Source organism: Equus caballus, chromosome 15 (assembly GCF_041296265.1).
Source record: "Equus caballus isolate H_3958 breed thoroughbred chromosome 15, TB-T2T, whole genome shotgun sequence".
Taxonomy (NCBI): Eukaryota; Metazoa; Chordata; class Mammalia; order Perissodactyla; family Equidae; genus Equus; species Equus caballus.
In genome coordinates, this window is record NC_091698.1 from 38,755,316 (window position 1) to 38,779,471 (window position 24,156).

The 24,156-nt window shown below is 38.1% G+C and overlaps 1 protein-coding gene across 10 annotated transcripts in view; it reads right to left on the reverse strand.

Moving 5' to 3' along the window:
• Positions 1-24,156, reverse strand: part of CTNNA2 (catenin alpha 2) — a 1,085,794-nt gene that overhangs the window by 60,788 nt on the left and 1,000,850 nt on the right. For all 10 annotated transcript variants that reach the window (XM_001499457.6, XM_070236225.1, XM_005599873.4 and 7 more), the window contains 2 exons: positions 9,768-9,919; positions 199-312 (listed from right to left, as the gene is read on the reverse strand). In XM_001499457.6, the coding sequence (XP_001499507.1) occupies positions 199-312; positions 9,768-9,919 (266 nt within the window). The remainder of the gene's footprint in view (positions 1-198; positions 313-9,767; positions 9,920-24,156) is intronic.

The following is a 24,156-nucleotide window of genomic DNA, read 5'->3' on the forward strand; positions in this document are numbered from 1 at the left end:
AAGGAATCAGAAGCAGTGGTGGCTATTTTCATTGCATAAAATGTGAACTGCTGAAAACAACCCCAGATGAAAGCACAGGTTTCTGTGCTATGAATCTCTGGGGTTCCTAGTCCCTAGAAATCAGAAATTCTCTCTCTCAAACCAATTTGGTGAACGCAGCCCCTGTGCAACAAACCAAGGTCCTGGGTGTGCACTCACCCGTGCGCTCTGCCCTGCGATAAGCTGGTCATCCTCAGTTTGAACACTTGTCCGGCTGCGCACGTCATAATCTTCCTGCTCAAAGTCAGAATCGTCCTCTAGTTCTTCTGGGGTCTAAAGATACAAAGAGACAAATCAGCATATTTTAAATTGATAACCTTCACCCCATCCATATACTCCCTCACTACAAAGGATAAGTAGCCCCCAGGAAAGAGAGCTTGTAGGGGGTTACATGTAAGGGATTATGTGGGAGAGTTTGGCTAGAATGCAGTCAGAAAAATCAAGCTGCCCTAATTTATCTTTTTTAAAAAAATACATTTTGTTTATTACTTCCTCCTGTAGGTGTAGCAAGTCTAATTTTAACTCTTGACATAACATGCTTTCTAATTTTAAGAAAAGTTATATTTGTGTGTTATTTCCACCCGTAGAAATCTATTATAAGGTAAAAAGTTACCATCAACAACAAAAGTTAAACCTCTTCTTCTTCTATAATGCCTCTTTTGCTCCATCACATCTCTCTTATAGTCTCAATAAACAGAAAGGATTGATCATCTTCAGGCCAATGGCTAGACCAAATGAAGTATCTGATGTAGTCAGTAAGCTATATAGTATACAGGCTACAACTATAGGTTCTAGAGTCAAGACTGCCTGAATGTGAACCCTTGTGTGACCGTGGGCAAAATACTCTCTTAGCTTTGGTTTCCAACTCTGTGAATTGGTGTTGATAACAGTAGCTATCTATATGATTATGATGAAGACTGAGTAATGTACTCTTTGTAGAGTATCTGGCACATAACAGGTATTGTTTAAATGTTCACTGTCATTATTGCTTAGGATTTTGAAATGAATTCATTCAAAATGTTTTAGAGTGAAGCCACCAATTACTACATACCACTGAGGATTACGTACTTCTTTCATACATAATAATGTATGAAAGTACTCTTTTCATACATAATTAACTCAGACCAGCACAATGAAATAGGCTTGGGGACTTCAAGTAGAACCATGGTGTCTGTGCTCATGTTGTGTCCCCTGGCTGTTGAACCATCTAATGGTGATCCCCAATCCCAACAAAATCCATTATACACATACGTGTTTGATTTGATGTGGCTACTATGTTTTGAGTGATAGAGAGTTCTCATCTCCATCTGGAGATGAGAAAACTAAGATTCTAAGAAGCTAAGCAAGGTGCCTAAAAGTCCCTGAACTAGTTAATAACAGAACCATAATTTAGACACAAACACCCAAATGTGTCTGACTCCAAACATATTGCTCTTTATAAGTTGTTTTGTTGTTGTTGTTTTTTCACATTATAAATTTGGCAAGAAGTGGAGCTATGGAAAGGATTCAAAGTGAGTAGAGTTAGATGACGATCCCGTCCAATATGTAACGTCAGTATTGGGGAAAATATATGAATGAATCCATAAACCCAGAAATAAAACACCCTCCCCATCTTTAATGACAATAATAATAGATCGCATGCATTATGTGCTTTCCATGTACCTATCACTGTTTTCTCTAAGTGCTTTATATGCACTAACTCATGCAGTTTTCTTAACAGTCCTATGATGTAGACACTATTTTCTCCATTTTACAGTTAGGGAAACTGACATATGAGACATTATACCTTGTTCAAGGGTTTCTAAGTCACGAAGTTTGAAGCACGTACTCTAAACCATCATGTTCTGTTAATTATAAGAGGATGAACTCAGGAGGTGGCAAGGATGGTACAGGAAGGGAAGACAGTGCATTAGTGTGAGATTTTCAGGCCAACTGTCATTATCTTGAAAGGTGATGGTCACCCACAAACTGCCTTTTGGCACATAGTAGCACCACCTCCCAGTGCTCTGTCTTTCAAAAGGAAGGAAGAGACCCTGAGCAGTACTGATGATGCAGTTGCCCATTCTCCATCCAAAAGGACACATTTTTATTCCGCTGGTTTCTTTGGCCACCTCAGTGTAATTAATCAGGTGTGGTTATTGATGAAGCCTTGAGATCGGTCAGACAGGCATAAAATGGGGTCCTTCATGCCAATATCACATTATGCCTAGTAATTTTCCAAGCTTTGGCATATCCTCCTTGTTTTCCATTTCTGTCATCATCAACCTTATTAATATTCACTCAGTCATCTACAGATGTTCGATTTTCTTTCACAGGAATATTAAAAGAAAGAAAGAAGAAAGAGGTTTTGTTCCCATACTTTATTAACTAAAGCAGGGGTGGGGTGGACAGAACCCAGTTCAAATAACTGGTTGTATTTTCATTGTAGACAAAGACAATAATCTCTGGTCATTCCTCACTCTTCTGGAATGTACTGCAGAATAATTACAGCAAGTTGGTAAATTCTGCTGACAGATGAGATGACAAGATTGCAAGCACTTTTCATCATTAGTTTTTGAAAAGGAGAGAGAAAAGTAAAATGGAAAAACCTCACTCAACAGAAAAAAGGAGAATATGACAGTGCCTATAGTACTGTGTCCAAACATTTCAGTCATCTGTGCATTTAGTAGATGAGTCAATGACAAACACAACCTAGCAGCATAAGGCTAATAATAATGAGCTTTTATTCAAGTGACTATGGCTCAAGAATCAAAATGAAGTTTAAAACCGAGAAAAATAATAACCTGGATGTGGACCCAGGGGACCGGAATGTTTTAGGCCAAACTTTGTCACTCATGAGTTGTGTATCTTTGGCAAGCCACTGAGAGCTTTTCTGCTTCTCTGTCTCTTCACTCGAAAAACAGAGATGGGGCAGGCCTGGTGGTGCAGCGGTTAAGTGCACACGTTCCACTTCAGCCACCCAGGGTTCGCCGGTTCGGATCCCAGGTGCGGACATGGCCCCGCTGGGCAAGCCATGCTGTGGCTAGGCATCCCACATATAAAGCAGAGGAAGATGGGCACGGATGCTAGCTCAGGGCCAGTCTTCCTCAGCAAAAAGAGGAGGACTGGTGGCAGTAGTTAGCTCAGGGCTAATCTTTTTCTTCTTCAAAAAAATAGAGATAAAAGTGCTACTTGCCGTACCTGCCTCAAAGGATCCTAGGATGAAATATATATGAAAATGCTTTGTAAAAGATAAAAGTGAACTAAAGTAACCCATGATAGTCATAATTATTATGCTTAATAAAATATATACCTAATAACAACAACTACAATAACAATACTAGCAATCATATTGACTATCCACTATGGGTCAGGCATTCAGCTAAAGGATTTAATCTTTACAACAATCTAATGAAATAAATTTAATTCCCATTTTATAGATACATAAACAGGCTCAAAGTTTTTAAGTGAATTTTCCAAGGTGTCAGAACAGCAAATTGAGAGTTCCAGAACCCATGCTTTTAACCATCGAAAATACCACCAGGCAAATGGATGAAATTAAAATATTTTCTTGTGCCTTAAACATGCAGCAAACCCATCCAAGTCACCCATATAACTAGTTCTGTGCATGAGTCATTTGCTAATTGCCTGTAAAGTGTCTCCTACTCATGCTGTTATTATTTTGAATTATTCATTTTAAAAATATGAGTGTTATTTTTTGGTTGGTCAAATACGTCCATAATTTTAAGGAGACATGGACAAACAGAAAGGGTCTGCAAACGGGCCCAAAGATAATTAGATGTATGTCATTAGATAGTGACATAGGGTAAAAGGAATCAAAAAAATGTAAAATTTACTGGACTGAAGGCTGAGGACCGAGGTCAAGCTTCAGTTCTGCCCTTATGGGCTCTCAAAGAAGGCCTTCTTACAACAATCAAAAACCACTTTGGTCTATTTTTGATTCTCTGGATCTACTATTATCTAACTGTTAGACTATGAAAGTGGGTCTCATCTGTAAAAGGACACAATTAAAGTACTAGGCCTCTAAAATCTCTCCCTTCTAAGAGTCTACGAGATTTACTTGTGCCTATTACACAGGCCCAAGAAGATCATGTGATTTGTCCAGGGTCACACCACACATCAGTTGCAGAACAAGATCAATCTATCTGCCTCTGGTTCCCAATCCAATGCTCAATCTCCTCTATAACAGCTTCCCTAGAGAAGTGAAATAAGAAAGGGCTGGAGGATTTCAAGTCATTGCACCAGGACATGTGAAAAATGTATTAAGGTCCATTTAAAGGAAAGGCTCAAATATGTATGAGTTTCATTGGGAGCAGAAAGATGAGGACATAGGTTGGCAACTGCGATAGGAGTGTTTGCATGATACAAGAAGAATTTCCCAATAGAGCTCTACACCACTAGAATGGATTGCAAACTAGAAAACGGGATTAAAGATTCCCTAAAGCCAGTACAGAACTAAATCTCCCCAGTCAGGACTGATGAGCCACTGGCATCTCTATCCCGTATTGCTCTGGAGGGCTTCTATCTGATCTCCTTCCTTTGGCCCTTGCCCCATACATTCTATTCTCACCAGTGTAGCCAGGGTGGTTCCTTTAATATCTAAGTCAGATCATGTTATTCTCCTGCTCAGAACCCTTCATGGGCTCCCATCTCATTCAGTGTATCCTTAGGCCACACGTACTATTCTCTCTGCCTGGAACAGGCTTCCCCTAATACCTTTGTGGCTTGTTTCCTCCTCCTTCAAGTGTCTTCTCAAATGTCACCCAGTGACCATCCTTCTATAAACTGCACAAGCATCCTGCGCCCTACCCCCTTTATACTGCCTTGGTTTTCTCCATGGCACATTAACTGGCATATTATATCACTTGTTTGTTCTCAGTCCCCCATCAAAAGAATACAAATTCCTTGAGGACAGAGACTTTTGTCTATTTTGCTCATCTTGGTATTCAGGGTACCTCCAACAGTGGAGCAGCTAGTAAGCATTCAAAAAATATTTGATAAATGTAAGACCAAGATTAAATTACCAAATTTAAAAAAAAATCATACTAAATTAGTTCTAATTAATTAAGAAAACAAAAAACTAGGCACTTTATGGGACCACGTTGATTAACTGGATAATAGCAATCTGTAATAGGTAAATCAATTTTGTTACATAAGTTGTTTTTAAAGTTTCTTCAACCCTTTATTTACTGGCTATGACAAATATCATGACTCCAATTGTTGTGATTTTGATAACATTGTTGAATTATTTAATAAAATCTATTTCCTTAATCGATTATAAGAAGATAAACTTCATCGAAGCAGGATGAAGAAAGAAAATATTTCGTGGCTACCTATAAGGGTCAGGTCTATGTTAGTGCTTCATAGCTGTAGCAATATTTATCCCCATCTGCAGATAAGGAAATTGAGGCATAGAGAAAGAAATTAGCATGCCAATGACCCAGCAATTAAGCCATTGGTTCCCAAACTTTATTGCTTCAAGCACTCTCATTGTCTGAGTCATTTTTTAAATGCTGCTCCCAGGCTAAGAAACAAAAACAAAAAACTAACAGTTCTGTTGATTAAGCAGTTAGATCATAAAAATGGAATAAGGTGACTGGACCTAACAACTTAGTGCCTGTTGTACATTGCATGACTTCTCAAACCTTAGAATACAATTGAATATCCACTGAGCTTGCACAGCAACCATCAGAAACCCAGCATCACAAACACAGTCAGCAAAAGGAACATACCAACCTAATGTTTAAACTGTGACCTACCTTCAGCTAATATTTCATGCAGTATCTGAGAGATGTCTATGTGTTTCCTTCAACATTTTAAAATATCTTGCAGTGCTCAGGGCACCTTCACACACAGTTTGGGCCATGTGAAGTTAAGCTATAGACCTTTATCTGAACCCTGTCCGAGGCCCTTTGTTTCTATTCCCTGCCTTCAAAAGTTTCATATGTAAGCAAATCAATGTTTTAAATATACACTTGCTCCTTATTATTTGCAGATTCTTTATTTGTGAATTTGCCTACTCACCAAACTTTATATGTAATCTCAAAAACATGACTTTTGTAGTTATTCTCAGACATGTGCAATGTGGCAAAATATTTGACTCACCCAACGTGCACATTCCCAGCTGAGGTCAAACAGGACAAGGTTCACCTCTTGTTTCAGCTCTTACACTGTAATCAGGTATCCTTTTTGCAGTCTATTTAATGCCACATTTTCTGCATTTTTGTGCTTTTTGTTGCTTATTTATCTGCTTAAAATGCCTTCCAAGTGTAGTGCTGAAGCTTTGTTTAGTGTTCCTAAGTACGAGAAGGTTGTGGTGTGCCTTATGGAGACAATGCACTTGTTAGATAAGCTTCCTTCAGGCATGAGTTATAGTGTGGTTGGCAGTGAGTTCAGTGTTAATTAATTAACAATATAAATTAAATAAAGTGTCTTTAAACAAAAACACACATAAAACAAGGTTATATACTGATCAGCTGGTAAAAATGTGACCAGAGGCTCACAGGAACCTAATCCTGAATTTTCCCTGGGAGCAATGGTTCATTATTCTAATTTAGTGTTCCCAGCAACATTATCAAATATAATTACTGCAAATAATGAGAATCAAATGTACATTGATGTGCCAGATTTGTCTGTTCTTTGTTTAAACTACCATGCTGGGTAATCAGAAAATTCCTATGCAGCTGATAGATGAGCAAGGACAAGCCTCAGTAAGAAGCAAACAATAGTCTCATGTAAGAGGAGCAGAGTAGACCTATTCCAAGAGAGAAGTAGGGCCCTGAAAGGTGAGGCTGGGATACAGGAAAGACAAGCTTTGTCTACTTCAGAGGATTGCCTGGAGCTGGCCTGGAGTGCTTAGATACCAACATCACCATTAAATATGTATTGATTGCTGAGAGGCAAGGTGATAGAGAATTTGACCCTTCAAGGTCCTTTCTACATTTATTTTGAGGAAAAAAAGATTTCTTATTTTTCCAAAGTGTAATCAACACTTTGGGAGGGAGGGAGGCATGGTCAGGTTTGCTGGGAAAGAAACAGTTCAAGTTGTCTTACTGTCTTTCTTCTTGACTTAATGCAATGGATTTTTTTAAAAGTAGACTTAATCATTATACTCAGAAAGCAAACCAAGAAATTAAGTACAAAATGAAGCCATTTGGGTGCTGAGTAAAGAAGGATTTTAAAAATAACAATTTGTACATACTGTACATTTCTCTCTTCCTAAGTTTTAAGTGGTGTGAAATCCATCTGATCAAATCACTTGAAATGTCGAGATGGAGGAATGACACTTCATGTAATAAAGACATGGCATTTTATCTAAAATTATGTTTTTTTTACAGCTCATAAATGAATAACTGAATGATGGCTATAAAATCCTTCAGCCTCCCAGATGAATGGTTGTCACAAAAATGTGAAGGCTAACAAAGCAGAAAAATGGCAAAAGAGGGAATATGTCTTGAGGATTATAGTGGGATTTAGTGCCAAATGCTTTGAAAACATAACTCTCATGGTCTATTACCTTATTTCACAAGTTAGTATGTAATGGAAAAAAATGATCTAATTTGTTACTGGCTTAAATGGCTGACTATCCTTCCTTCCCTTCTCCTCCAATTCTCATGTCTTTTCTCTCTGTCACCTTCCTATCTCCCTAGGTATTTGTTTTTCTACCCCGCCTCCTCCCCCCAACACACACACATAGTATTAAGCACCGTGCCAGACAATGTACCGTTGTGAAGGGAAAATAAAAAGACAGCCTTTGCTTTCCAAAATTTCAGAGTCTAAAGAAGGTAATAGACATAAAGGAAATAGTATAATAAATACTACCACAAACAGAAACAGTTATAGGTAATTAAAGAATAGGATTAGTATTTTTAAGAGAGAAAATTTGGGGACAGAAGATCTGATACAAGTTTTGAAAGATGGTAAGAGACTGACAGATCTAAAATGGGCAAGTTAGAAGAATAGGTAATACATCTGACAGTGTCCAAATTCCAAATTTGAACTCCACATTGTTAAGTATAATCATTATTGTCTGATACAACTTACAAATGCTCTGAATTCTTTAAATTGATCAACTAACTATTATGAAAGACATATTAAATGTGCAAACAGTCAAGTTGACGTAAAAATAAGAAGGTAAGATGCTATTTGTACTCCCAAGTGAAGGAGTTTGGTAGATATTGCAGGAGAAGCATAGATGTCAATAAAGAGGGGAGAGAGACCCTTTCTGGTGATATTTTGCCCCACCTGCTCAGATCACCTTGAAATCATTGTGTTGTGCTCTGAATGCAGGAGTGGAAAAGGACCACACATAGATGTAATGACTTCAAGGATAACAGGATTTGGGGGAGAATTAACACCATATGTGAAGTCTTTGAAGGACTAGGGATGTCCAGAGAGAATACATTCTAGATACTTCTTGAAATATCTGAGGGGCCACACACAGAAGATAAATTAGTTGTTTGTTATTGTTTTTCAGTGTTTGAGGGGAGGTGGTTTTGATTATTTAGATGCTCTGAGAGAAAGTGTTTCAAAGTGCACTCAGCAGACGCCTTGTGTTTTCATGGAGCAGCCTCAGAGACAACTGTGGAGGCTGAGGGTGAGGATACAGTCTAGGACTGCCTTGTCCAATATGGTGGCCATGAGCCACATGGAGCTATTTAGCACTTTAAATGTGGCTAGTTCATATGTTTTGGATACATTTTGGTTAAATACAATACATCATTAAAGTTAATTTCACCTGTTTCTTTTTGCTTTTTCAATGTGTCTACTAGAAAATTAAAATTACAAATGTGGCTCTGATTATATTTCTATTAGACAGCATGCTCTTGAGATTAGCACTGTAGAAACCTCACCTCGGCTTCAATCATAATAGCCACAAGTGAATTTTTGTCATCAATTGTGCTTTAGAATATCTAAGTTTATTTGAAGAAAGAGTTCTTTGGCTAAGAAATGTGTTTGAAAACTGCTATGGCAAACTGTTGGTAAGGTAAGGAGAAACAAAATCATCTTACAATGGAATACTATGCAGCAGTTAAATGGAATGAGGTAAGCTATATGTCTTAATAGAAATAGACAAAGGCATATTGTGGGTGAACAAAGCAAGTTACAAATGATACTCATGTGCATTTTAAAATCTGCTGTTATATGTTTTCCAGCACACATATAATTACATAGACAATGGTTTGGAAAGCTCACACCTACCTGACAACAAACGATTGAGGATGGGAGGAGAGTAGGGTTGGTAAGGAAGTTTTGCTGAAAGCTTATATAGCCTTATTTATAACATCTTAATTATTTGTTACAAGGAGAATGCATCTGTGTATCACTTTATTGCCATTATTATGATCATCATTATTATAGTTATCATTATAAATACTACCAAGTTGGGTAATATTCATTTCTTTCCATCCCATGGTTTTCTGATCCTGATGGGAAAATCATATTAGCAAGAAGAACACATGGAGAATAGCAGAGGCACCCCAAGTAAGTACCAAATTTAGGCAACAATGCATGCAAGAAGTAGGTGGGACATCACTCTTCAGGATATTCATTGCCAATCTAGACTTGTTGGGATCATTCCTCCCTTTATAAGTAAAAAAGTCCCCCTTGTCTGACTAAATGAGAAGTCAAACAGCTTGTCAAGTTATACTAAGTAGTTGAAAAACAAATAGGCAGTAAATTCTTTGGGGTCCTTATTAGCAGCTCCAAGCTACAGAGGCCTCACATACCCTGATCATCAGAACAGCCTTTCTGATGTCCCGAACACCGTCATACACCAGGCGAGAGGCATCGATGAACTCATTCTCCTCAAATGGTTGAGGGACGTTGGCACTCAGGGCTTCAATGGCAACCTCTACTTGTTCAGCAAAGCGTGGCATCACTGGGTTAAACAAAGTGAAAAGCAGTGGATTAGGCAATCTTTCTTTCTTGCTCCCTTGTTCCAGCCCTTGGGCTCCAGGCATTCCAACAGTTCAGTGGAGCTGGCTGCCCACCTGTACAGTTTGGAGCGAACACAATTTAACGGCCTTTGTGCCACTTACTTCAGCAGAGGAAGCCAACCATTACTCCATGAATGGTGATGGTATGCAATAGAGCAAGTTTTTAAAATCTGCCCAAGGTAGTGTGGTATAGTGTGCATGAGTATAGATTTCATGTTATCCTAAACTGAGTTGAGTTCCACTTCTGCTAGCTACCAGTTGTGAAAGCTTGGCCAAGTTTTCTTAACCCTTCAAAACCTGTTTCTATGTGTATAAAATATAAGAATAAGACCTTACCTTAGGATTCAATAGGATAATGCATACAAATGTATTGGATGGCATCTGGCCCTTTCAAAGCCTCAGTAAACATGTAACTAATTTCAGATGCTGAAGTCATAACTGGTGAGTAAAAGACCTTAACTTACATGGCTTCACAGTAAAGTGTGAATGAAATGAGGCAATCCATTCCAATTTTGTCTGGAATGGAGGACTTGAAGTATTGGAGGTGGGCGGATGGCTGTGAAGGGAGGCTTGTGGAAGGACTGTGTAAGAGGAGAAAGGGAACTCCCAGGACACTCCAGCAGAAAGCCTACGGAAAGAGACCAGTGGACTCAAAGATGAATTTGAGTTTGTTCTGTTTCACCAGGACCACTCAATAGAAGGTCTGGAAGACTTCCACTGGCTACTTAAAAAATGCTGCTAATTCACTGATTCTTGAAAATTATAATTCAACTTTCTCAGCTGTTATCTGGTAACAATCAATTCATATGGTAAATGAAAGCCAAAAGCACAAAATTCATCTTATTTATAAGGACAATAAAATAGAAACATCATTTATCTTTTGCATTTCTTAACTTTCATGCCTGATTCGTCTTTATACTCATTTTCATCCTCTGTGGATATTTTAATATCCAATTTAATCCCTAGTATGAGCAACTCTGCTAAATTACTTTACTCTCTTGGGTCAGAGTATTCAAGATAAAACATTCCTAGCAAAATATATTTCTACTAGGAAAAGTCAAACATTATATATTTATTTAAAAAACAAAAAGAAGGGTTAAAAGAAAACAGAGCCATTCTTTTCATAGAAATTATCAAAACCAAAGCATGCGTGGGGTGGATTTCCTTCTGTGAGCAAATTACTATGACTGGTTCTCTATATTATTTGAATCTTTCATTTGGGTTTTTGAACTGCTTGGATACAAAAGGAACTTGGGGATATTGAGCTGTACTGCTGCAAATATGAACTAAATAAAAATATATTTCTAAAAACCACCACATTAAATTCAAGGCATTTCAGCTATCCATTTGCATTGGGAATGAAGTGTTTTATATGACTAAATAACCTAGATAATTGAAATTGACCTCCTTAAGCCTAAAAACATTTTTGCACGTTCATTTCACATGAGTACCTTTCCTAAATGAAATTACAAATTCCCTTGCTTTCTTAAACTGAAAATTGTGAAAAATATTAATTCTATTCTATTTGATGTTTAAGCTGCCATCACCACCATCAATTTTACAGATTTATACGATACTATCAGTAGCATTTGGCTACATGAATTTTTGTCCCTATTGTATAACTGACAAAGGATTAGTACTCCTACATGTATGTAAGATAAACACGCCTATAAATCAATAAGGAAAAAGAAAACTAGACAAAAGATTAGAATAAGCAATTCACAGAGAAAGAAATTATATATTATTGATAAATACATAATAAGATGCTTAACTTTAATAATTGGAAAAATTACTATGTAAACAATGAGATATCATTTCATACCTATTGGGAGGGGCAAACAAATTAAAAACTAATAATATCCAACTTATTGAGCATGTGGACAAAAGGGAACCCTTCTAACGCATATGGAGTGAAAATGGGTACACATGATTTTGGCAAACATTTTGACAAAATCTAGTAAAACGAAGCTTTCCAGTCCCAACTAAAGAGTTGGGATATTATCTGGAGCCTGGGCAAATACTGACTTCTAAAGAGATACTGCTCTATTCTGAGTCCTCTACCTTAGGAGGAAATCACTGTGAGATGCTCACTAAAGGTTCATGGGCAGGACACCTGGGTGGGACAAAATGAACTTAGGAATGCGAATCAGGGGACAGCCAATACATTAAAGTGAGTAAGTCTTGAGGTCAAAGCGTTGACTAGGAAGAGCAAACTGAAAAGAGACATCATTTGTGAGAAAGCTAAAAATACACAAAAGAGTACTGTGCATAATTTAAACCTATATGTGTGTTTATTACACACGATTTGAAAGGATATATAGCATCTTAAGTATAGTAATTACCTCTGAGAGGGGAAGGAGAGACATAGGATTAAGTAGAAGTCTTAAGGAGGCCTCAAGTGTATTTTAACTCTAAAAACATAATGTGAATCAGATATGGCAAAATGTCAATATTTATTATACCTCAGGGTGGAAGCGGGGTGTCAGTTATATTAGCTTCTGTTCCTTTTATATCTTTGAATCTTTTCATAATTCAAATATTTAAAAAGAAATCAACATGTTATCCTCAAGGCTGTATTCTTGTTGAATAAGGCTCTGAAGAAATAAAGTTCTAGCTCATGGCCCAGAACATAATAGAAACCAATTTGATCAACAGTATTCAGTGAAGAATCCCCTCAGAAATTGTGATTGCAATCAAATGCTTAATATTTGACCTTAATAACTGCCAAATGGAAAGCTGAGTTAGATAGTACCCACCTCCTAAACCCCGGCTCCTGTGCACACATCTCTATTTGTATGGAGATATTTGATGGAGTCTAAAAGGAAGAGAGGGGTTGTGTGTTGATTTGTTTTGTTTGTGCAAGGTCACCCTGAAGAAGAGTTGAGGAGGAGTAAAACACAGGAGGTGACCTGCTGTCTTTTTCTGCCTGCCTCTAGGCATGATTCTTTGCCCAAGGAAGAGGGAGAAAAGCTAAAATCTAATGGGACCGTTTTCATAAGGGTTACTGTGGGGCCCAAAACACACCCAGAGCCGCTTGGAAACCCCAAGTATGGAAAAGAGCATTCTGTTTGCTCCAGCATGGAATAAAGAATCTCTCTAGGGAGAGTTAGGAGGTAGGGTCTTGGTATAAAAAACAGTGTTGTTGATGTGGCATTGTCAGAAGAGGCAGAAAGAAGGCTCTTTTATGAAGAGATTGGAACAGAAAATACCATCAACCTTCTAAGAGGAAAAAAATGGCAGAGGAAGGGGTGCAGAACCCTCACTTTTTAAATAGGGGCTCAGAGCACAATTTAGCCTTAATATTCCAATGATCTTATTATACTCTTCAAGCTGGTAAAACCTAGACCTTGAAATCATTCAGTCTGATTTTATTCACTGTAACTAACAAGACATCCATTTCTCTTATCACAAGTCAGTGTTTTTCTGGGTCTGACCCTTAAGGAAAACATCCTCCCATGCTCTGCTCCTCCGAGCATTAAATACATATTTATTTAGGGCTTGGTCAACTTCTACTGCAGTTTAATCAACATACCATTTTTCCGTCTACATTGCTGTTCAATTTCCTGTTTTAGTTTATCCTGTTTTGTTTTTAAAAGTGGTAAGACAGAAAAACAAAAGTTTATAGAACAATGATCCGTCTTAACAGAACCTAAGACGTTAGTTTAACTATGAATTCTTCTAACTCTTTAAGAGGGTCTGAAAAATCAAATACCCCAAAAGTAATTTGGAGACAGAAAAAGTCTCAGATGACTTCAGATATGATGCTGATTCTGCTTCCCACTAATTAGGACAAAACACAGCATTGCCTTTGTGATTCGCACATTATATATTAGAATTTCTGATACAGGATTTTATAAATAGAAGCTTCTTTCTACTTTCTGAATTACATCCAAGAATGTAGACATCACTTTACTGTTATTTATCAGAAATCCTGGATTGGACTTAATAGCTTATGTCCTAAAAGGGTGATCAAAGTTGGAAATAAACTTTTAAGTTCTTGCTATACTTTTGTATTCAGAGTGCACATCAGGCCACAAAATGATGACATTCCAGGAGTAATGAAATCAGAGTTAAGTATGCAGATAAAAATCAAGGTCGCCTCACTCTAGTGTTAATGGAGATCCAAAACCAGAGGTGAGGAAGATCTGGACTGAGTCCTCCTGAGAGACTTTAGAGGTGAAGTTTCAGAGCACAGGGTGAATCAGTAAAATGAATGAGAAGTTGCGTTAAAGATGCAAATAGGACTGCTGACAACGGTAAGAGCAAAATCCAAGGTTAACTAGAGGTAGTGGAAATGAACTGCCAACCAACTCCACTGCCTCCGAGTAACTACCTAAAAGGTCCATGCTCAGCTTTAAATGCTCTGATGATTCCCTTTAATATAGCAGGGACTATAAAATCTCTTTATCAAGACACAAGCACAAACATCTGATGCCTGCCTATAATTCCTACCTGTCTCTCTCTGTCTTCCACCTATTCCTACATGTATTCAAATATTCCAATTAGACTGAATTACTTCCATGTCTTCAGATACGACAGGGAGACATACCAGGTCACATCAACATGTCCATGATCAATTTATTCTTTCATACTGAGATGTACTTCTTTCTCTTTGGCCTAGGTGAATTCCTCCTCAATCTTCAATGTCCAGTTTAGAATTGACTGCCATTGTGAAGCCTTCCGTAATCCCCAGACACCTCAAAGTTGGTTGTTCTCTACACTTTTATAGTATCCTAATTATGCATGCAATTTTATAAGACAGTACACTGTATTAAGGTTGTTTGACATTTCTGTATGCCTACTGTTTCACACAGGAGTCACTTTTAGGTAGGGACCACCTCTTCTTCACACTTTGAATCTTAAGCTCTTATGCTTCTAGCACAGCTAATCTATCCAGTTGGGAGAAGGATGAGAAGTGAAAGAATGGGATGTAGGGAAGAATTCATTTGCCATCTAGTATTTCAGGGACAAAAGGAGCAGCATCACATTTCATATACTAAGTCTCTCTCTTTCTGCTCATCATTTCGCATTAGTTCAGTAATTTTATTAAAGAGTTTCATGAATCATTAACCAAGTTATTAGTGGCATTCTAGGTTTTGTCTCTAGGGTCCTTTCAGAAACCTGAGCTCAGATTCTTTCAGGACCACTTAAGTAGAATCTTCACCACTGAGCATGGAGAAAGATTCATTATTGTATCCTCGACCAGTTCACCAAGGCCAAAATACTATATCTACATGCACAGGGGTCACCTAATTATGGTGTTGCAGTCGACCAACATACTCTCGAGTGTATTCCTTACACAAATTTTCTTACTGGGGATAGAGAAGAGAAAATAGACAAAGCCATTGTTCTACAGAAAAAAACAATCTAATAAGTGTTAATATAAAATAGAAAAGTAAGAAAGTGAATGTTTGAAAAAATCTAGAAAGAATAAAATATCACGACTGGCATGGAATTGTTGCCAATCCCAATATCACAAATAGTTATTATGCCTCCATTTTAACAGTTGGAATTAGGTAAAGAATTAGGTGTTATCAGTAACTGAAGACATAAAGTACTAATTTGGGGAGACTCTGTGGGGGTAATTCCAGTATCCCCCTACAGCAGGAAAGCACTGTTTGATATTGTTCTATAGATCATGCATTCTTTCTCCAAAATGGCTTCTATCAGACACTGCTAAGGGATTTATTCAAGTGGCTCCCAATTAGATGCTAAGGAAGAGGAGAAAAGACCATAAAGGAGAATATGATCTAAACCACTGGGGGGTTGAACTTGCCCAAAGGAAAGTCTGACTGGCATTTCCAAGGCTCTGGGTGTACCTTGACAGTTCAGCTCACCCATGAAGCACCATCAGTTAGTGAGGAGCCTATTTGAGTCTGAGGCTCCGAGACATAGTGTAGGAGGAGGAACTAACACAAACTGAAGCTGTGACAAATTTGTAGCTTTGGCACCACTCAAAAATAATGGAGGACAAACCATAGAAGCTAGCCATCATTTTATATTGGGTCAGTAGTTTTAGTAAAGAAGTTCATGACCATTAATTAAGTTATTGGAGGATGTTCCAGTGTTCTACCCCCACGCCCCTCCCCCCACAACAGGGATCGTACAAAATCCTGAGCTCAGAATCTTTTTAGGGCTGCTTAGGTTTCTACTTATTAGGCAAGAAGTAAATAATTGAATGGATCTCTAAGTCTACCTCATGAATAGTGGTTATTTTATTTCTATATGTAATTTATAAACTCATGTACTCCCACTAGATATAGATGTTTTCCTACAAGGTACAAGAGTGGCCAGAATCTTGCTGGAGCACTTGGCTAGGATTTCCTGCATTATCTAGACTTTTCATTTCTGACCTTGATTTCACACCCTGGCTCTAATCCCACTTATGATTTTCATCACCACTGGGTGCATAGCTTCTTCTGAGATTAATGTTTGAATTTATGAACTTAAGTCAAAGGAAATTTTTCCTAGTGATATCATTAAGATTGTTTTTCCCTTGGACATGTACATTGCTATCTTTGAATTATGTCCTGGCTTTATCTTGTTTCTCTATGCAATTCCCTGAGCCTGTCCTTCTCTACTCCAACTCCCCTTTCCAATCTCCTTGAGCCAATCTTGGTCTTTCCTTCCCCACTGTCCCCTCCTGGTCAATAGTGCATAGCTCTATTTTGACTCAATGGACTTTTGCGTTCTGGAAGCCATTGTACAAGGAAATAGCTACATTGTGCCACAAGTTAAATATGTCCCTATTAAGTCTATGTTGTGGGATCTGTCCACATATCCTAATGCTCTATCCTAATGATGCTAACTAGTCATTACTCTTATTGTCTGTCCCATTTTAACGCATCTGCAAATAAGTATGTTTGGTAGTCAGCCTCCGAGATGGCCCCAATGATCCTTCTCTCCTGATATTCATGCCCTGTGTGACCCCTCACCTTGAATGTGGGTTGGTACTAGTGACTTTCTTCTAACCAATAGAATATAAGAAGAAAGATGGATGCCACTTCTGAGATTAGGTTACAAAAAGATGCTGGCTTCCATTTCACTTGCCCTTTCTTGATCTCTCACTTGCTCACTCTGATGGAAGCTAGTTGATCAATGGAAAAGCCTACATGGCAACTAACTGAGAGGCGTCTGGTCAACATCCAGGAAGGAATTGAGGCTCGAAGTCCAACAACAAATGAGGAAGTGAGACCTTACAACAACCATGTGAGTGAGCTTGGAAGTGGATCTTTCACCAATTGATCCTTGAGATGACCACAGCCCTGGCCAATACCTTGATTGCAGCCTTGTAAGAAATCTTAAGGCAGTGGTAGCTAGCTAAGATGTGCCCAGCTTCCTGGCCCACAGAAACTATAAGAAAATAAATGTTTATAACATTAGTCCATTAAGCTTTGGGGTGATTTGTTAGACAGCAATAAATAACCAATAGAGTATCCTATGCCGTAAGTAGAAATATCAGTAAAAATAGTTTGCAGGACATTAAAATTTCTGCTCAATTGTAGCAACTACACATGGTTTAGGTTTCTGGTCTATTTATTGTGCCCAGGCAGAAGTACAACTGAATCTTGATATTTGATTAGGTACAAGTTAACCAATTTGAGCTTCAGTTTACTCTATTGTAAATAGGGGTAATGATAGGTGCTCTTCAGATTTTAAATAAAGTTGAGAAATAATACATTCAACAAATGTTTTATACAATTTTATACATAAACATAGTTGATACTTTAATCACTGAGAATAAAGTGGCAAATAAAACAAATATGATCTTGCCTTTGAGGCACAAAAAAAGTGGGATGTATGTAATAACATGCTTACTATTGTGCCTGGCCCATGGGATTCACAGTAAATGGTTCTTGTAGTTGTCTTCACACCATGACTCTGCCTTTACCCATCCACACTGCCTTTTCTATGTTTACAGTAGGCAAAATCATCCAATCTACTTTGGATGGAACTTGTAGGTATGACTACACAATTCACTGCCCACAAGTGGGCCTTGTGGGAGTGAAGTAAACTGGAAATACATACAAATTAGTGCTAAAATCTCTGAAAACTGGGAAGTTGGTACAATTTATCTCCAAGTACCCCTGCTTTTATACCCTTCTTTCTCCTTGGCAGGACCATATCACCCTTCTGATGGTTTCACATTTTTAATAAAGGATTTCCCATGAAATCTGCCATTGGGACAAGATTTTATAAACTCACTCCTGGAATTTTCCTTTTTATCTTGATTGCCAAGAAGGTCAGTGTTAAACATTATATTCCATTATGACCTCACCAGATCCATGAAGGAAGAGAATCTTTAAAAGTTAAGAGACCTTGCCAAAAAGCTTGTAGCTAGCAAAAAAAAAAAAAAAAAAAGAAAAAAAGAAAAAAAATTCAAACCCAGCTTCCCTAGCTCAAATGAAACACTCTCTCCAAAAACCTCCCAGCTTAATCTAATATTCTTGTGCAACTATTTCCCTCTCAAATTTATATTACTTTATTATATACTAATTGTTTAAATTTCAATCTTGAGTAAAGTATTCTCAAATGCTTTTTGAAATGTGGTGGAGGCAGTGTAGAAATAATACTTAAATACGTTCTCTCAGTTTAAGTCTTACTCTTCTAGACCAATGATATACTAGCTTTTTCCTGTGCTTTCTCTTGACAACTCTTACTCTAGTTAGAAGATGTTGAGCACTGGAAGCCAGGAGCAAGGATGAAAGAAGCCCAACTTAATCTGCTCCTTATTCCCTGGTCTCTACCTCTCCAGACAACCGTCAGCATCATTCTGGCTAACACTAATTCTGCCATCTTGTGTGTATTCTTGGACTTTCCTTCGTCAGAGTAAGTCATCTGTTCCCTCTGTGGGAGTTCCTAAGGGCTGCCATTTTCATAAATTCACGTTTGGAAAATTATAATGTACATTTCAAACATCAAAATCAAATTAAAGTGCCAGAAGGCCATACATAACCCATGAGCTGAATTGTTTGATGAAAGATGAAAAAGCGCTGCCTAGAAGAAGGAAAAAAAAATCTTCTAAATTCCATTCACCATAACTACCCTAAGAGAATCAGGGAACATCCGTCTGCTCTTGTCTAGACACAAATTCCTTTCCCCAGGGAAAGAAAATGCTTGCTTGGAAAGTTTTCTCATATTTTAAAGTAAGCATTTCAAGAACAATCACAAATAGCATATAAGTTAAGAGAAAAGGATGGCACATTTAATTCTCAAACTTAAGAAATGAATAAAATATTGAACATGATGCCTTATTTAGCTTACCCATGTTTGTGGAAATCTGGCTTGATAAATATAGTTAAATTTGGCATCAGTAACGTTTAAAGGATTGAAATGTAATAAAATAATTGCTAAGAAGTTAATTTTAAAGATTCTGATCTTGATCAACTGTGTAATTTTTAAAAAGGGTACAACACCCAAAATAAGGAATTGCACGTCAGTTACGTTTTTCATTTATATTAATAAACTTTTTTTTTTCAGACTGGCACCTGAGCTAACATCTGTTGCCAATCTTTTTTTTTCCTCTCCTCTTCTCTCCAAAGCCCCCCAGTGGCATTCCCAGTACATAGTTGTGTATTCTAGTTTTAGGGTCCTTCTGGCTCTGCTATGTGGGATGCCACTTCAGCATGGCTTGATGAGTGGTGACATGTCCTTGCCCAGGATTCGAACCAGCAAAACCCTAGGCCGCTGAAGCAGAGAGCGCAAACTTAGCTACTCAGCCATGGGGCCGGCTCCTAATAAACATTTTTGAGCTTTAAGTCTAATCAAGACTGGAAAAAATGAAGAGGTAGTCTTGGATCTCAAGGGGTTAAAATTTAATTAGGAAGCAATACATGCACACACACCCCCCCACCCCCATAGAAAGGTGGACAGAGGACAGATATATACATTAAGACAGACAAACAGGCAAACACAAAATTTGTAACACAGGGTAGTACACGGTAAGTGTCTAATGAGTGACACATAGTAAAAGTAATGGAGGCACAGAGGAGTGAGATTGGCTGGTATGGTTAGAGAGACTTCACTGACAAGGAAGAAATCAGCTAGTGCTAGAGAATAACTAAAATACAGAAAGGCAAACCAGGTAAGGAGGGCATTTTGGGGTCACTTTGACCAGAATAATGGTCAATGATTCTTATGTCTATTATCTCAGGTTCTCCAGCTATAAGTAAAACTTCCTATTTTTCCCCAAATCACTTCTGGAATATGCCAATGATGTATCACATGTGTTCCCAAACAAGTGATTGTCAGTATATTCTTCCCTTCTTTGGTTCAAACACTTGTTGCTGATGTGGCAGAGATTCTGGGTGAAGGGAAGTTACTTCTGCCTCAGTTGTGTGCAATTTATACATTCCTGGTCACCAATTCCAGTGGACACCAGCACTGGCCCTACTAGACAAAATATGCAGGCCCTTCTGCCACTACACTGCCACTACCATGGATGCTGGTCCCTGATGCCCTTGAGGTGACAAAGAAGCACCATGTCCTTTGTAGTCCCCAGGATTCCAAATCCCTAATGTGATTCATGCAGAATGGGAGATTCATATCCTTCCTTTTTCACTTTGACAACTGGGCACTAGAAAAATGCTGCTTCTTCCACTACATTGCTCCAAACTTATGGCACATAAATATGCAATCATGAGGCTTCCCATGTACACTCTATTCCATCTCCATTTTCATGTTAGAGGTTTATCATCAGGCTAAAATTGTAAATCCTACTTTCTCTTCTTAAGTTGTATTTTCCCGGGTGTTTCTTCAGCCCCTCATGCTGAGAGAGCTGGACATGTCTGAATTCTAGCAGAACATATTATTTACAAACAAATCACAATAAAGAAAATACTTTCATGTTTCTGCATGGCCAGGTCTTTCTGAGTAAAAACGACGAGTAACTTGGTTCAAAGAATGACTCAATAGCAGTCCTAAGATAGGAAATAACCTAGAGAGAGATTTCCAGGTGCATCTTGCCAGAGATCTGTGTTTACATTTCAAAAGGGGAGAAATAAAGAGCCATTCACTTACATTCCAAAGGGTTGTGACAACATGGGATCTTTCCTGGGAAGAGTTTATTAACATTAAAGAGCAAAGGTTTCTCTCTGAGCACCAATTCCTATATAAGCTCCCAGATTCATAATTTTGTGGCTCCTCTCCTGTAGTATGGACCTCCTTTTTGTGCGCACAACTCATCTGGCCTCATCACATTGCCTTGAGAGGTAGAATGAGGCATGCAGAATGGGCAAGGTATATTGTTGCAAGTAATAAGTTTGTTCTCTGAGCCAGAAATCTTGCATTTGCTTTCAAGATAAAACAAATAAATACAGATATTAAAAACCAGCCAAGTCCTTATGATATCCAGAGTATGTAAGTTTCCGTCATATAGAAAAGGCTTTGAGACAAACCACATATTGTCTATTCAAGGACTATTAAGTGAATGAAATTTCCTTCTCATTCCTCTTACACTTCTCACTTCCCACCACCATGACTACTGCGACCAACAAGAAGTAAGACATTTCCTCCATATCTTAATCATTCTGACCTTTCAGAGAGAAATAAAATATTTTGTATCAATAGTAAGGGTTATATTAAAATACATTTAAAATATATTAAGAGGTCTAGGCGGAACCATCTCAGTCATTACAGCTTCTGTTAAAATTCATTACTTTCATAATCTAATTTCAAGGTCAGTCATGGAGAAGTGACAGAGTGTAATAATCCTTCCTATATAGAATATCTAATTTTTTTTTGTCTTCCCAGTAAGCTGTCCCTACCACCTTCTTCTGATACCGATCTTATTTCCATCTGTATCCCCCACATCCAGCCACAGGGATAGGCAAGTCACCGAGACCTATCCAACCATAAAATTTGATCCCACTAGCAACAGAAATCAGTCCACATGGAATAAGAATGGAATAAGCCCAGTGGCCAAGCAGACTGCTCCCCTTTGATATGTAGAAAGTAGAAGGAAAACAAGTCTATCTGTTCTGGAATCTTGAGCTATGTATCTAAGGCTGCTAGTGGACATATTCTCTATTGAGAAAAAAAAGTAATGTCCTAATTTTTTGTATTCATTTAATCAACACATACATATTAAATGCTAATTATGTGATTCTAAGTCCTAAGCATTTACAGTAACACCTGCCTCTAGGAACTGACAAGCTAGTTGTGGACAATTTACATTGAAGAGGACATACTAAATGTCAAAAGACTGATAAAGTTCCCTGTTGTCTCCAACAGAGACATGAGCCAGATCTTAAAGGATAAGTTCAATACACAGATGTAGAGGAGGAGGAGGAATTGGAGAACATTACAGGAAGGAGAGTGGGAACAGCATGGATGCATTGTGCCTGGGGAATAATGAATACACCTGTTCAGATAGAGCTGAGGGTTTATATAGAAGATTCAGAGGGAACAATTTTTCATGTTGAGTGCAGTCAAGTCACCAAGAAACCAGGACACAGTGACACATATAGTCTAAGATCAGTAATATTGACCATCCTTGGATGACAAAAAGCTAGGCAATACATGAGAAGCTGAGGCCCAGAGGCATTAATAAATTTGTGTAAGGTCACAATTAGTTGGTAGAAGTCAAGGAATGAGTTCTGATTCTTAACCTGGATTCATTCTACTACATTGTACTGATGCAATGGTACCCCTCATTACTATTTCCAGTTTGAGTGCTTTCAATTTGCTGATCCTCTTATATTTTCTAGGCAAAATATATAATGTTTAAAAAAATCTCATTTTTATGTAAACTTTACCTTATAGAAGCATGAATATAAAAATAATACCATGACTACTAAGGGAAAGAAGCCAGTTTGAAAAGGCTACATACTTTATAATTCCAACTATATGACATTCTAGAAATGGCAAAACTATGGAGATAGTAAAAAGATCAGTGGTTGCCAAGGTGTTTGGAGGGGGAGAGGGATGAATAGATGGAGCACAGAGGATTTTTAGGGCAGTGAAAACTACACTGTATGATACAATAATGATGGATACATGTTATTATACATTAGCCCATACGAGTAGAATGTATACCACCAAGAGTGAATCCTAATGCAAACTATGAACTTTGGGCAACAGTGATGTGTCAATGGAGGTTCGTCAACTGTAACAAATGTACCACTCTGATGGGGGATGTTGATAATGGGGGATGCTATGAATGTGTGGAGTCAAGGAGTATATGAGAAATCTCTGTACCCTCCCCTCAATTTTGCTGTGAACATTCAACTGTCCTAAAAAAATAAAGTCTTGGGGCCAGCCTGGTGGCATAGCAGTTAAGTTTGCCTGCTCTCCTTCAGCAGCAGGGGGTTCGCCAGTTAGGATCCCAGGTGTGGACCTACGTACTGCTCATCAAGCCATGCTGTGGCAGGTGTCCTATATATAAAATAGAGGAAGATGGGCATGGATGTTAGCTCAGGGCCAATCTCCCTTAGTAAAAAGAGGAGGATTGGTGGTTGATGTTAGCTCAGGGCTAATCTTCCTCAAAAATAAATAAATAAATGGAAAACAACAAAGCCTTAATGAAAAAAAAAAATATACCATTTGTTTGGCCCACATATTCTCCAAAATAATGGAATTTTAATCTCACATATGGAGTGCTCAATAACATAAAATCCTCATTAAAAGTACTTTTTCTATTTCTCGTTTTTTTTTTTTATCTGCTCTGAAGAAGGACCTGCTGCAGAGTCTCAGAGATCTCTCATCCTGATCTCGTTCGCATTGCCACAAACTTGCATCACAATCTTTACTGAGGGAGTCAACTAATTCATAGATAATAAACTACAGACTGACTGGTCAGCCTTTGAATCTCTCTCACTTTCTAGCCACTCAGGGAAGGTTGTCAGGTGGTAAAGTGGAAGTCTCTCTACAGAGCCCCACCCTTGCATCATTTACATGTCTAAAGAGGGGCTGGCTTGTGTTTGCAAACCCATTTAACCACAAAGTCTCCTCTAGTGAAGACTTTTTGAACATTCTTCCCTTTTTTAGATTCTTCTTTGTAATAAACTCACGCCCACTCCCTTCAGCCCCTTCCCTTCACCACACCCTATGGCCATAGTACACAGGCTCCATTGTGCCTTGTTTAAACTTTCCCTTATTTCGGAATATTTTTTCCCTTTTGGACAGTTATTTTCAATGGAGGTTATTTTGCCCACCCCTCAAGGACATCTGGCAATGTCTG